We start from the raw sequence: 15,816 nt of genomic DNA, 5'->3' as shown, positions 1-15,816 counted from the left end.
GGCTACACCTGAAGGCTATCTCGCTTACCAAATTTCACACATAATATATTATATCAAGCATAGTAAGGAGTCTTAAAATCTGCAATCAAATTTGAGAAAAAAGTTTCATTTCCATGGATACGGCGGCCATATTGGATTTTGTTGACATGTCTTACGTAATGAAAACTGCACTTATCGCTCTTGAAAACTGATTGTTTTTTTGCATGCATGTTCACAAACATGAGATCTAAAAATATGTGTGTTGTTTTTTTCCTAAACGAATTAGAAAATATTTAATGAATTTTTTCCTGAGGTAGCATTCAAGTTTGCAAAAAATCCTTGAAAATTCACACTCCAGACACCACCACCAAATATCTACTCCATATATAAAAAATTCAACGGACAAATTTTTAGTATTACATCTTCTCTTCATTCTGTGAAAATTTCATGAAGATTGGATAAAAAATGGTGGAGTTATTCAAAAAAGTATAGAGAAAAGTCGCGTTTTGAGAACACGGCCGATAAAGAAAAATAAAATACTGACTTTATGAGGGAATGGCGGTGACAAATATGCCCGGTATGGGAAAAAATACGGTTTTTTTTTGGGTTTTTTTTTGGGGAGGGGGGAGGGGGGGTTCTTATGCTATGAAATAGTTGTAGGAGAGGCTGAGGAAGCTAAAAATGCATACAACTCAAATTCCATAATTTTGAGCCGATATTTGACTTTGGGGGTGTAGCCCCCCCCCCCCTTAATATTACTACTACTACTACTACTACTACTACTACTACTACTACTACTACTACTACTACTACTACTACTACTACTACTACTACTCTACTGCTGCTGCCGCTACTACTACTGCTGCTACTGCTACTGCTACTGCTACTGCTACTGCTACTACTACTACTACTACTACTACTACTACTACTACTACTACTACTACTACTACTACTACTACTACTACTGCCACTACTACTACTGATGATGATAATAAAAGCAATGAATGACTGAATAGCATTTCATGTGTATAGCGCCTCCTGCATCCGATTCTGGTTTAACAGGCATGATGGAAAATTTCCCATAAATTTCCAGTCTTCCACGCTGTCAATATTGTCATTGGCAATTTGAGGCAAAACAATGTGAGCCACTTTCAAAAGCTCTGTCTATAGGCCTATTATCTTTTATAAGCTCTTTGTCATGCCCAGTGGTTGGGTTTTTCCAAACTACGACTGTGAAAAGTGAAAATGTTCAACTAACGAGTAAACGAAAGCGAAAGAATTATAAAGAGCAAGTTTGGCTACGCAGCATTTTCGAGATATCCGACTCGTAACAAAGACTGAACTGTGAAGTTCTCTCTCGTACACCGGCCAGAGCCCTGGAGATGAGTGTTATAATGTTTAGTTGTTTTATAGGTCCGGTTTATAAGAACACACAGCAGACAAGATGGCGAAGAGTATAGAAACAAGAGTGAAGGCATTGATGGTGAAACTCAGACTGCTCGTTTTCTTTATTGTTCTTCAATTGCCAAAACCAATGGCCAGCATTGTTTACATGCTACTATGCCAGGTTGGCATAGGTAGGCTAAATGGACATTACATCCCTCTCCAACTTAGATAGAAAGTTCCTTACTTTATATAGTTACAAGAATAGGGAGGGATTATATATGTATTTACTGTTAATTATCTTATATGTATGTTATCAGTGATTTAAAGAATAAAATTTATCTTTATTATGTTTAATATTCGAATGTGTTAAGTTCTTTTACAAATAACCGATATTTTGATTTATTGAAATACAAATTGGATTGCAAGAAAAGGGTTCATCTTTGTTTTAGGTCTTGCTTGGAACGTCTGGAACAGGTCATCTGGATACAGTCAGTGTCTCTTAAATATGGAATTAGTGTTAGTGTTTAAAAAAATTCTACTTGAAAAGAAAAACTAGTAGATCAATACCCAGGGGCATGAAACTCTAGTTGCTCACTACTGAGCTTAATCTTAATGTCTACGGATGCATAGATAATTTAGTGAATGTGTGTGATATGAGTGACCGCTGCACTTGCCCGATAAAGAGCATGCCTAACTTGTGAATCTGCTGGGCTTTTTAACAACACGGCCACTTCTAGTAATTAAGTTTGGGTGTGTTATCCGTGTGTGTTCCAGAGAGGGTGGTGAAGAGGACAGGTCCTCATCTGGTGGTAAGTGTACTTGCTCACTCTGGATGGGTGCTGAGCGCTGATGGTGAGTTTGAAGGTGACGGCGCGATGAATCGTCGTCTTCAGAATCAGACTCAGGTTGAGGGTGACTACACGATGGATAGTCGTCTTCAGGATCAGATTCAGGTCCAGGTTTATCTTGTTCTTGATGAACTTCATGAAGTGGAACTGCTTTGTAGAAAGATGAGTTCCTTGTTACTGTGTGTTGACTGTTGGTGGCAGTAACCATGTTTCCCTTCACCTTTTCGATGGTGAAAGGTGTTGGGTTGTATGGTGTTGACAGTTTGTTTTGTTTTTGTTGACGGACCAGGACAGTGTCACCGATTTGCAGATTGTGTTGAGCGGTGTGTCTGTCTGAGTCTGCATACTTCTTTTGAAGGAGTTTTGCAGTGTCGTCGTTGGCTTTCAGGTCATGGAGTGGCTTCTTGTGAGTGGCGATCAACTCTGGGAGAGCTGTTCGCATCTACCTGCTGGTGAGAGCCTTATGCGGTGAAATTTTCGTTGAAGTGTGCGGTGCGGCTCTGTATTGGCAGAAGAAGTTCTGCAACTCTACTTTCCAATCAGAATGTTCTGCTTGACATGCATGAACAAACTTGTTCAAGGTTCGTACGAACCTTTCAGCCTCTCCGTTCGCTTCAGGCCATAGTGGAGTAATCTTCCGGTGTTTGAAGCCTAGTTTCTTTGCGAAGGCTGCAAACTCACCAGAGTTGAATGGCGCACCGTTGTCAGTCTTCAACACACTTGGTGTGCCAAATCGTGAAAACATCTCCATCAGTTTTGGGATGGCTGTGCGAGCAGAGGTTGAGTTGACAATTTGAACCTCAGGAAATCTGCTGTAATCGTCGATTACTATGAGGAGAAGTTCTCCAGAAGGGAAGGGACCTGCGAAGTCCGCAGATAGCTCATCCCAAGGGCGCTTGGGCAGTGGTGTAGTTTTGATCGGATCTCTCTGTTTAGGGCCAACGATTGCTGATTGGCAGGGAATACACCCCTTAAGGTGTGTCTCTACCAGTCTGTCGATTCCTGAGAACCAGACTTTTTCTCGAAGCAATTGTTTTGTCTTGACGATGCCTTGGTGAGCACTGTGAGCTAGTTTGACAACTCGCAGTTGAAGGGAGTCTGGGATCAAGATTCTGCTCTATCTCAAGACGATTCCGTCATGGATGGTCAGTTCGTCTTTGATTGGTTTGAACGGTGAGACAGATCTGGAGTCCCAGTTACCAGTTGTGATACCCGTCATGACGTTTTGCAGAGTTTTGTCAGAGGCAGTAGCTTGTTTGACCTCTTCAAGGGAAAGAGCGTTAGGGACAGATGCGTTGACTACGTAGTTGATGTAGCTCTCTCCGTCGTTATCCTTTGTTGGTCGAGTTGATGGGTGACGAGAGAGATAATCAGCTCGATTTGCCTCGTCTTTGCCTGGCCTCTATGTCAGAGTATACTGGTATGGCATAAGGCGTAGTCTCCGGCGATCGATGCGAGCTGATGCAGGCTTGCTGCTGCCGATGATTCCCAGTAGGGGCTTGTGATCGGTGATGACGCTGAATGTGGAGCCATATAGGTAAATGTGAAATTTTTCCACACCGTATACTACGGCAAGCATCTCCCGTTCGGTTTGGCTGTAACGGGATTCCACGTCTGTCAGAGCGCGACTTGCATAGCAGACTACTCGGCCATGTTGGGTCAGCATTGCACCTAGACCAAATGGTGATGCATCTACCAGGATTTCCGTTGATTTCTTTGGATCGAAGTAGGCCATCACACCTACTCCAGAGAGTGCGGTTTTCAGCGTTTTGAAGGCTCCTTCTTGTTGTTGTCCCCATTTCCATATTTTGGACTTTCTTGTGAGTCTTCTCAGTGGTTCTGTGATGGTGGCGTAGCCGTCGATGTAACGAGACACAAACTGTGTCATGCCTAGGAAAGACCTAAGCTCTGAGACCGATGTTGGCGGTGTGATGCTCCTGATAGCTTTCACCTTTTGAGGCTCAGGTGATATGCCGTTCTGTCCAAAAGTATGACATAGAAATGACAGCTGTTTAACACAGAAGATGCACTTGTCTTTGTTGAGTTTGGCACCTCTTTGCTGAAGTTTTTCTAGAGTTTCTGTGAGACTGGCATCATGCTCTGCTTTGTTCTCCCATGAACAATGATGTCGTCGATATAATGTGTGACACCTTGAATGTCATGGAGGATGCTGTGAAGCGCTTGCTGAAAGAGCTCAGGAGCAGCGTTTACTCCGAACATCAATCTCTTGTATCGTCGAAGGCCAACGTGTGTAGAGAATGTTGTTATGTATCTGCTACCTTCATCGAGTTCCAGTTGATGGAACGCCTGTTGGAGGTCGATGCGACTGAACACTGTCGATCCATTGAGATCATGAATCATGTCATCGATTGTGGGCATGGGGTGTCGCTCACGCTTAATGGCTTTGTTAGCTTCCCGCATGTCCACGCAGAGTCTGACTCCTCCTGATTTCTTTGGGACCACCACGATCGGGCTAACCCAAGGTGTTGGGCCTTCGACATGCTCTATGATGTCATTTTCTTCAAGACGCTGTAGTTCTTGTTCTACATCTTTGCGGATGTGGTACGGGATGCACCTGTGTGTCTGCGCCTTTGGGGTGACGTTCTCGTCGATGTGAAGTCTGACCTTTACGTCGCTAATTTTTCCCATCCCGGTGTAGATGGTTTCAGGGACATTGACATGTAGAGCGAGTGAGACGATGCCCAGATATTCTGATGTCGAAGCTGACAGTAGATTGCAGCACCGTTCATTTGTTCTGTCGACCACGTAGAACTTGGCATCTGCCTGTGCCTGTTTGTGACAGACTTGTGCTGTAAAGGATCCTCTGATTGGTAAGAATTTTGTTGTGTTGTATCCGTAGATAGGTGTTGAACTCGGTTCAAGCTTAGGTCTGGGCATTATTCCATCATATGTGGATGTGGTGATTATATTCACTGAGGCACCTGTGTCTATGATCACCTCAAATGAATGGTTGTTGATCCGTACAGTGGTCTTTGGCACACGTTTTCTGTGAGTGTGAAGGGTGAATACACCTTCGCTGTCAGAGTCTTCGCCGATGTCTTCGATCGTGTACGCTGCTGCTTTCGCTTAGTAGAGCGACAGACGTTGGCGAAATGGTTGGGCTTATGGCAGTTGCTGCAGATCTTACCTTTAGCCGGACAGGTTTTGTTGGGGGAGTGTGGGAAAAGACCACCACAATTTCTACATTGTGTCTTTTTGTGTGTGTGTGTGTGTTGTGGTTTGTCTTTGTTGGTCTTCTTGTTAGGCAACACTATCTTGTGGTTTTTTCACTGGCTCTTGTGGGAGTGGCGAATAGCCAGCGCTTGGAGCTGGTCCACGGAGTTCTCAATCTCCTTGGTTTGCTTTTCCGTAAGCTCGTCGTTACGGGCCTCAGCCAAGAACTGAGTAAGGCTGAGTCTGTCTCGGAGCGCATTTCTCCGCAGTTTAGAGGATGTGACCCCTTCAATGAGTTGGGCCAGGATTTCCCTTTCAATATTTTCGAAATGGCAAAGGCTTGCCTGAGTCCTGAGTCTTTCGTGGAATTGGTCTACGTTCTCCGATGTCTCTTGCTTCTTTTTTCGTAATTTGAACGATTCAAATGTCGGATTCACTTTAGGCGTGAAATAGTTTCTTAATTCAGCCTTGAGCGTCTCGTATGATTCTCTGCTCTCTTCCGAGAAGGTTTCGACGAGATCATAGACCTCATCGCCACCATAGTGCATCAACAGTGCCTTTTTCTTTGGTCTGCCGTGATGTCCATGGCAATCACAAGATTCTCATATTTTGTTATCCATTTCTTCCACCTCGTCCCTGCCGAACTCGTCTTCCCTTTGAAAGGGGGGAACGGAGGTAGCGATGATGCCTTCTGTTTGTTTTTTTCCCCTAACTAGGCCTGGGGACCTAGATATCTAGTTCTGGATACGATCCAAAGCTAGGACTAGGGGGTAAAGAACCGAGGCCGAGAATGTTTTTGTTTAATATTGCTTTAGTCAACCTTGACAACCAGCACTTTGTGGGTTCAAAGTCAAACTAGATCTAGTTGTTGCAGATCTTGCACTAGTAGAGTAGATCTAGATCTATATTTAGAACTCGAGACTCGAGACTGGTGTCCCTACTACACTAAACACTTACTCAATGCAGTAGACTGAATAAACGTATGAATAGGATTACCTAGATCTGGTTATGTGGGTTTTTTAATACCTCGTCGCCAGTATAATGTTTAGTTGTTTTGTAGGTCCAGTTTATAAGAACACACAGCAGACAAGATGACGAAGAGTATAGAAACAAGAGTGAAGGCATTGATGGTGAAACTCAGACTGCTCGTTTTCTTTATTGTTCTTCAATTGCCAAAACCAATGGCCAGCATTGTTTACATGCTACTATGCCAGGTTGGCATAGGTAGGCTAAATGGACATTACAAGTGTGTGTGTGTGAGTGGGGGAGGGGGGGGGAGAAAAAGGGAGTGAGAGAGAAAGACAGAAAGAGGGAGAGAGATAGAGTAAGGGAGAGAGAAAGTGGGTGTAAGAGAGAGAGAGAGGGGAAGACAGAAAGAGAGATAGAGTGCATAGAGTAGGCCTAAGTAAGAGGCGAGAGAGAGAGAGAGAGAGAGAGAGAGAGAGAGAGAGAGAGAGAGAGAGAGGGCACTGTTGGAACCGTACGGTGCACGTGTTTTACGCTTTTTTGTTTTGTATTTGTTGTGTTTGTGTTGTATTAATGCAAGTCTTTTTCCGTTAAATTGTATTTTAAGTTAACGTATTCTTCGGGCGAAGTCTCAATCATGTATACTGACCCGAGTGTCGTAAGTTCAGCTGTAGGCGGATCTTTAATATTAATTGCCTGTTAATTGCGGCGGGGCTACGAAGTTCTGCTCTTCTTCAACGTTCCATTGCGTAGGTGTCTCGCTGTTAAGATGAACCAGTTTGAATTAAAGTGTGGTCCTGGTTCTTGGCCCATATCAGAGGAAACATGGGCCCACTTAACAATAATCTTTTTTCAACGTGCCTCGTGCGTTATCTGGGATTTTTTTAAAAACCCAGACAGCGCTAACAATTTAATTTCGTGTTATCGGCCAACTAATATTGATCAATAGAATGCACACGACTCGTATCTAAATATTCACCCACACAAATTCAAGGGGTTATATAATGCAGAAACAGGGGTTATCGCGGGGCCGTTGGGCCCCTGGGAGAAACCGGAAAAAATAGTTTTTTTTTTCTTTGGGTCCCCCCCCCCCCCCCCCCCCCCGCCCCCACCTCTTTCCATTTTATCAATTTTGTTTTTGTCTTTGTTTTGCTTTGTTGTTGTTTTTATTCATTTAAAACAATCTATTTATTTATTTTTGCCTACCCTTCAAGTAAGGACAGAGAACAGGATTCATTATCAAGTAATGCTCACTTTCTGCGTGTGGAGTTAATGCACAGTTTGTTTTGTTGTATAAGCTGATCAGTGCGCAGTGTGGGTGGGGAACGTTGGGAGAAATCTTTTTTTTTTAATGAAAGGATGTCTGTTTGTATCAGGCAAGAAAGAAAAGACGAGGTATGTGGTTGTGGCAGGCAGGAAAGAAAAAAAAGGATCTGTCGTCGTGGTAGGCAAGAATGAAAAACAAATCTCTGGTTATGGCTGGTAAGAAAGAAAATCTCTCGTTTTGGAAGGGCTAGTGGTTGGCAAGAAAGAAAAAAAGAAATCTTTGGTTGAAGCAGGCAAGAAAGAAAAAGAGATATCCCGTTGTGGCAGGCAAGAAAGAAAAAAGAAAAAAAAATCTGGTCGTTGCTCGCAAAAATGAAAAGGAGATCTTGGTTGTGGCTGGCAAGAAAGATAACAGGTGTACTGAGGGACGCGTAGGCAGGGCTTGTTCAAACCCTTTTTGGGAGTGGTAAGTGTTTTACGGCGCTTGCAACTGCATAAGGTCATATGAGCACGCAGGACACATCAAATATTTACAGTTGATAGAAAATTTGGAATTTTGAGCGGGTCGGAGCCAAAACCCACTCTTATCGATTTTAGAGCAGCAAGGGATCTTTAACGTGTGCAATTGCACAAAGGACCTCCAAGATCAGACAACAGAACATTGCAAGAGAACAGGAATGGAGGTGAAAGGATACAATTTTAGAGAAGAAAATGTTGCTGTCGGTACCCGGATTCGAACCCCGGACCTTTGAATGAGAGGCGAACACCTTAATCTCTATGCCACGAGAGCTCCCTTTTGTTCAAACTGCCACCCGACATGCACAATATTACATGGCGTACTACAAAATGTATTAAGAAACAACACTTAACACACAGCAAGCCAGATGATGTTGCGAAATCCGTGTCTTTGGGCTGTTCTTTTTTTTGTTTTTGTAACTCACTGAATCCCAAAGACTAAGCCTAGACTTGGCCCACGCCTACGCATTTAACTCTCTTATCACGATTGTACAGGATGCAGTTGCAGACACAGACGACAGCAGGGATTTTTGTTGTTGCTTTTGTGCTGTTGTTGTCTTCTTCTTCTTCTTCTTCTTCTTCTTCTTCTTCTTCTTCTTCTTCTTCTTCTTCTTCTTCTTCTTCTTCTTCTTCTACTACTACTACTACTACTACTTCTTCTTCTTCTTCTTCTCCTCCTCCTCCTCTCTTCTTCTTCTTCTTCTTCTTCTTTTTCTTCTTCTTCTTCTTCTTCTTCTTCTACTACTACTGCTACTACTACTACTGCTACTACTACTACTACTTCTTCTTCTTCTTCTTCTTCTTCTTCTTCTTCTTCTTCTTCTTCTTCTTCTTTGGGTTGGTTAAATTTTGTTGTTTTTGTTGCTGCTGCTGCTGTTGTTGTTGTTGTTATTATTGTGTGAAATTATTACACAGGAAGCCTGCCGGAAATTTCATTTTAAAATTTTCGCCGAGTTAATAACTCGCTTGGGGATTGGGGATAACTAAGGGAGGACTAGGGGAGGGGAGTGTTAGAAATAACTCGGCGTGCAAAGTTGCATTGCCAAGTGACAGTGACACGCCGACGACATCTCAAAGGTAACCGGGTTAAATTTCATACTCTGTGGGTAACATTTTTGCTCGCCGTGTAAAAATCTTGCACGGTGAGACTGAATTACTCAAGCACGGGCCAATTTTCTCTCGTAGTTCTTGGAAAAACTCTGGAGAAACTGACTAACGTCGTGAAGGACGCCACAACTTCAACTTGCAGTTCAGCCATCAGCTTCTCAAACTGTCCTTACAGGGTTCTTCTTATGAGCCATAGTCTAACCGAACAGGTCCTCCTCCTCTTCCTCTTCCTCCTCTTTTCCTCTTCTTGCACCAACATAATAGCAACGGCACCACATGTATACATGAAGTACCCATTCATCGTCTGTGTCATGTTAGACATTTTGAAGGAATGAGCACAAATAGTTTGCCCCCATCTTTATATACAGAGTTCCAAAAGCTCTGTCACGCCCATTATACTACGTTACTTTCCCCTATAGCATAAGAGATGCAGCAAGAATGAAAAAGTATGATTTGTGAGACTTATAATACTCCTCATACATGTACGCGAAAGAAATCATAAACTGGAATTGACACCAATGCACCCTGCACACAAGATTTGCTTTGGAAAGACACAGACAATGTATCAGTGCTGACTGTCAACGATTTCCCAAAACGTTTCGTGTCAGCTCACGCCTTCCACACTTTTAATATCACTGCCTTTTAACCGTTGGGTCATTTGTTCACCTGTTTTAAAAATAACAAAACTGGCAAATGCAGAACGTTAACGCGCTCTGTGTAGGATTAATTATGAAATTGCGTTTTCCGCTGTTGCAAAACACGTACATGTGTGCAGAATAATCATCTAACGCTTGAATAAGTATTTTAACACCACTAGAATTGTCTAAGACATGCCTAGACGTGGCCTACCAAATGGGTTATTGTCTACACCAGTGTTCGAAACCTGTTCCTTCTAAGTGCAGAGACTGCCAGGTACTTCGAACTATCTTATAACAACATTATTAGACTTTTTTAGTTTAGATCATGGATTACTTGTGGCGTCGGTGGCCTAGTGGTTAGGCTCTCGGACTCGCAACCGTAAGGTCGTGGGTTCGAATCCCGTCAGGGGCCCGACGTTGTGTCCTTGGGAAAGGCACTTTACACAAATTTTCCTCACTTCACCCAGGTGGGAATGGGTACCCGGCTATAGACAGCGAAAGATCTTGTCAGTTTGTTAGTGTTTGAGCGCTTAATCAGCTGCTTGCACTGTATGCTTCCCGGGAAGCTGAGAATGTTTCGGAGTGTTCTATGGTCTGCTGGGGTAATAATATAGTGTAAAGCGCATAGAGCCTGCTGTTGAGCGGTGATATGCGTTATACAAATGCTATCTTCTATTATTATTATTATTATTATTATTATTATTATTATTATTATTATTATTATTATTACGTGATTATCGCGCTTTAACTTTAAGTGAAGCAATTCTAATGACTAATACTGTTTTATCTAAGAAATAGCCAAATTTGAGCGCAGCAACATTGGTATTTGAACCGAAGTCATTGGTATTGCATTCTAATCAGCAATGTTCCAGGATTTTAATTCGTCGCATTGACGGAAAAGAAAAAAATGTTTGAAAGAAGAGGATAGAGCTCTCACACAGCCAATATTCGCCAAGTGGAACGATTCAGTGGCTGAAGTGTGATGGTATGGGATGGAATCTCTGCTCTTCACGGTACACATTTCGTCACTACTCAAAGCAGCCTCAAAGAACTATTGTATTGTGACGAAATTCTTCATCCTCGTGTCCTTTGCTACAAGGCACAGATGATGGAATGAGCCAACAAGACAACCCCCGACCCCATGGGGCCATGATAAGTCACAACTCATTCCAAATTCGTCAAATCAATGTTCCCGATTGGCCTTCAAGATCAACAGGTGTTTTCCCAACAGAACAACTGCAAGATGATCTTAACTGGAAGATTAGAAATAAGCCATACCTCGTGCAAACTCGTCTGGAACTCAAGGCTGCACTTCACAAGGAACGGCAGGGAATTTCTCAGGCAACCATAAAGACACTAATTCAGTCAATGAACAGACGTTTTGCAGCAGTTAATCAAGCTGGAAGAGGCCACACGCAACACTGTGCAAACTTTGATTTGAATTTTGCAAGGGTCATGGGGAATAAGATTATCGCCCTTCAACAAGGAAATACATAGGCCAATTCTTTTCATCTCATATCGGCATAAAATGAATAAAGATCATGACCAAATTTTGTTTGGCTATTTCGACTAGTAAAACAGTTATAGTACTTTGAGAATGGGTGTAACGGAACTTTTGCAACACGGTATACATTATAACATTGTATGCCGATTAACTCGGCGACGAGTCTACAAGATGGTCAGCATGGTCGGCGAGTTTGTTGGCATCTGATATTTTACTCGGCCGCTACGTTTCTTGGCTCTCAGGCAAAGCGGCCAGGCTTCAAACTAACTGCTTTGCAAGACGCTCGGCGGGATGTTCGTCGGCCTAAATTAATGCTCCACGAGCGTCACCCCGAGTGCTCGCCGACACAATATTGTCAACAGTTATGGCCAGATGCTCTTCATGATTAAAACCGAATTTGGCATTATGTTATCTTGAATTGCTCGTCGACTCTTCTCCTGTATGAGTGAACACCTCACAACTGACCTTGACCTTGACCATCAAAGATATATTTATAGAGGCACCAGCCATCCATGTCCAGGTGCTGTTTTAGCCTTTTTTTCCTGTCTTCGGACTAATAATCTTGTTTGCCAATTTATTGGTTCCGCTTCTATGTATCCCATATCTCTGGTTCTCAACCTGGAAATCGCCTATAATTCGCTGTAATTGCCCCCCCCCCCCGGCTACCATTTCTCATCACTCCCCCCCCCCCCCACCCCCCTTATAGTGTCATCATTTATGGCACCGTCTATTTTTATCGATAACACGATTATGGATTAAGGGCAGTATTAATGATAATTAAGGGGGAAAAAACAAAAAAACAACAACACGTCAATTAAATAATAAATAGATAAATAAATAAATAAATAATTATAAACAAATGAATACATTAAATAAATAAATAATGCTAATGATTATCATAATAGTGGGGCCGCTTAGCAAACCTATTGTGCATTTTGTGATACAAGCACCAAACTTGGCACAAATATACATTAACATATATCGAAATCATTTTCAGATATTGGGCCACTCGGATTTCTCTCTTAATGGCCGCCATATTGGATTTCAAAATGGCCGCCATTTGAAATCTACATTTGCGATTATCTCTGGGTCAAATGCTGCTACTGACTTCATTTTGGTGTCTAAATGTATGTTTTTGGGGTCAATAAAGCAAATGGTGACAATCTGAATTGCTTATTTGTACTAATGGGTCGCCATATTGGATTTCAAAAAGGCTGCTTTACATTACATGACTGCTTCTCGATCTACATTCGTCGTTATCTTGTCGCCGTCACATGTTTGGAGAAGCCAAACCCTTCCCAGGGTTCCCTGGAGGATGCCTAGAAGAATCTGTTGCAACCGTTGCTGCTTGCCTTAGTCAACATGATCCTAGAGATACCCAGCATCAAGGACCAGATGGCAGACACTAACCCTGCAGCAATTACCGCAGCCTAGATACTGAAGTTCAACTGCGTCAAACACAAGCGAACACGTGGCACCACATCATCCTCTTGTGTCAGGCACAGTGTTGTACAGGAGACCCCACTTCCAACATACATTGGGATGATGTTGCATGCTCATACACACAAGAAGGAATTGATCGACAGACTGTCACACCTTGGTCTGAGTATCTCTTATGGTAGAGTGCTCCAGCTCTCAGCAGAGATGGGCAACCATGTCTGCCAACAATTTTACAGAGAACAAGTGGTCTGACCCCCAAAAGTGCGCGGCAAAGACTTCACAATTGCCGCTGTAGATAACATAGATCACAATCCTAGTGCAACAACATCAAAAGACTCCTTCCAAGGTGCTGCTATCTCCCTCGTACAACATCCTTGTTGGCGGGTGCTCTGGTGTGGTTTGCTCCTTCTTTCCTATCAAACATCTATTGTCCTTATCTCCCCTTCTTCTTTTTTATGTTTGTTATTCTCTTGTAACACCTCTGATCTTCTGGCGCTCATATGACCTTATGCAGTTGCGAGCGTCATAAAACCCCTACTAAAACAAACAAAACAAACAACTTCTTACACTGGTGAAGGAGTAAATCTGAGCATATTCGTTGCTGGAGAATCTGGAGATGCACGGTCCAAGACTGTCGCCCCTTTGCCGCACTATTATACTGATGTACCCCCTGTCACTAGCAGCATCAAGACGTCGCCTGTCCCAGCTGCTGGAGTTGCGTCATTGACCAGAGAAGACTTCAAACAGCAGACTGATGAAAAATACCATTGGTTAGGCAATGCAAAACACGCCCTGGGAGACAACACTGGTACATTGGACAATAAAACACATCTTGGTCTTCATTTCATGCCAGCCGACAGCCACCAGAGAGTGGAGTCATCTGCCCCTCGTCGCTGCTTCTACTTCCACGCACTAGATCATACCCACTATGTTAGGTGGATACCGGTGCATTTGAAGAACATCGCCAAACTCACTACGAAACACCCAGACGTAGCCAGGAAATTCAGTGGAGGCCATTTCACAGTTGAGAAAACACAGAGGGTGTTCTCTTTAATCCCGACTGACTAGGCACATGAGCAGAATAATGCTTGCATCAAAGGAAACGGTGGCACGGTTGGGCTAACTGACAATCCTAGTGCCCTTCGTCGCTGGATGGTTCCAAGACCAGAAATTGCTAGGCTGATCGAATATTTCCAGGACAGGAACCAATACTTGAGACAGCAAGCAAGCAGCAGACACACGTCATCATAATCAGACGCCAAGTGTACATGCCTCATTTGTGAAAGATGTTCGCTGTCTCGTCGGTATCATAAAGTAGATGGGCAACCCATTCGAGGGGGAGAGTCAGGATCTAGTCATACTGGACACATACGATATCGCAGGTCCTTCTGCCGTGAAGACCATGATGAAAGCCAAGAGGATTGTACAAGAGCAACCCGAGGCTTTCACCACAGAGTGTCTGTTGGACAGAACAAAGGCAGTGGACGACCCCATTCCTAGTGACAAAGCTGAAGGTATTCAGCACGTCCACTCCAAGAAACAAGAGTAAATGTTAGGAACAGTTCGCCTCTGTCAAAAATGACCGTGAACTCGTTGCACGCCTGTACGTTGGCTGGCAGACGAGGGGTGGAAACCTTATAAGGAGTTCTTTCGTCACAAGAACCAGGCATGTCCTCCTGCACTGTCGGCTGGTGGAAACCTCTTCAGTTGTACTAAGAATGATCTCATCACAGGCTTTGAAGAAATCTTCGACGCCAAGACAGAGAATCCTGTCACTAGCTGTATAGTTCTTGATGGAGCAGCTATCGCCCAGATTGACTGCATTAAATTAAAGACATTTGAAGAGTATGCTCCTAAGATCTTCATCCCATATAGCAAGAAGGCTGCGTGGGCAGTCTGGACGGTACTGCCAGAACTCACTAAGGCGCTGCTGCTGATGTCCTCTGCACCACGTGACATACCAAGCGATGCAATGTCAATCATCAGAAGAGGTTCGTGATCCTGTTGTATGATCGAACCAGCAAATGCACGGACAATGACACGGCCAGGAGGAAACTCTTCGCAAGGAAAAACGATGTGCAGCGGATCCTTCCAACGTAGGCAGCTTTAGAGGAACATGTTAAGAGGGGAGTGTATTGAGATGGAAATGTGTGGGGTCAGATACTTTTGTCAGCACCAGAGCTCCCTCCACAAAACAACTAGGGCTGGTCTATGACTGGAGGACAGTACACACCATACTGGACCAGGCTACCCAAGGCAGCTCACAGCTGCAATGAGCTGGTTTCTTGCAAGTGCCATTTATGGTGTGTGAGGCTCTGTAAAAGCAAGGAGACTGCCCTCTGTGTGTGTGAAGGGGACTGCACAGGACGATGTGTCCACAACATACGTCATGTACTTGTGGCCATGCTGAACTTGTTAACATGACACTGTTTATGTACATGCATCTTCAGTACCGATATCTACCTAGCCTCAAATACCAGCCATTGAAGAATGTCAATATACAACTAGCCGCAGAAATTTGACCATGTAGCATGCTAGAATTGTACCTACGACATTTACAGACTAAAGACTTTTTCACCCATTTAACATGCTTTCAAAATTGTATCGATAGTGCCGTAAAACACACACTCAATCAATCAATCAACATGCTTTCATATAATCATTCTTTTGAAAGTATCGTGTTCAATCTATTATTTTCCTAGATCATTTTATAAAACAGAGTGTGAAAGATAACATTACGTTGTAATTGGTGCCGTTGGATTGTGCATTGAATTGTGTACTGGAATAGATTTGTGCTTTAGAATTTTAGATTTGTGTCTTTGATTTAGATTTGGGCATTCGAATTGTGCTTTAGATTGTGCATTATTGGATTGTGGATTGGTAACATAGGAATCCTTGCCTCCCTTAACATACGTTTAGACACCAAAATGAAGTCAATAGCAGCATTTGACCCAGAGATACTCGCAAATGTAGATTTCAAATGGCGGCCATT

At 43.2% G+C, this 15,816-nt stretch overlaps 1 protein-coding gene across 1 annotated transcript; it reads right to left on the bottom strand.

Annotated features, from left to right (window-relative positions):
* Positions 1–2,655: 2,655 nt before the first annotated feature.
* On the bottom strand, positions 2,656–3,432 carry LOC101848107 (uncharacterized protein K02A2.6-like). The gene is made up of 2 exons (XM_005097012.1): positions 3,414–3,432; positions 2,656–3,161 (listed from the first exon to the last, which is right to left on the bottom strand). The coding sequence occupies exons 1-2, from the start codon at positions 3,430–3,432 to the stop codon at positions 2,656–2,658; spliced, it is 525 nt and encodes a 174-aa protein (XP_005097069.1).
* Between the last annotated feature and the right edge of the window lie 12,384 nt (positions 3,433–15,816).

Source organism: Aplysia californica, unplaced genomic scaffold (genome assembly GCF_000002075.1).
Source record: "Aplysia californica isolate F4 #8 unplaced genomic scaffold, AplCal3.0 scaffold00144, whole genome shotgun sequence".
NCBI lineage: Eukaryota > Metazoa > Mollusca > Gastropoda > Aplysiida > Aplysiidae > Aplysia > Aplysia californica.
The sequence above is the reverse complement of the archived record's forward strand: the minus strand, read 5'-3'. Positions and strand labels throughout refer to the sequence as shown.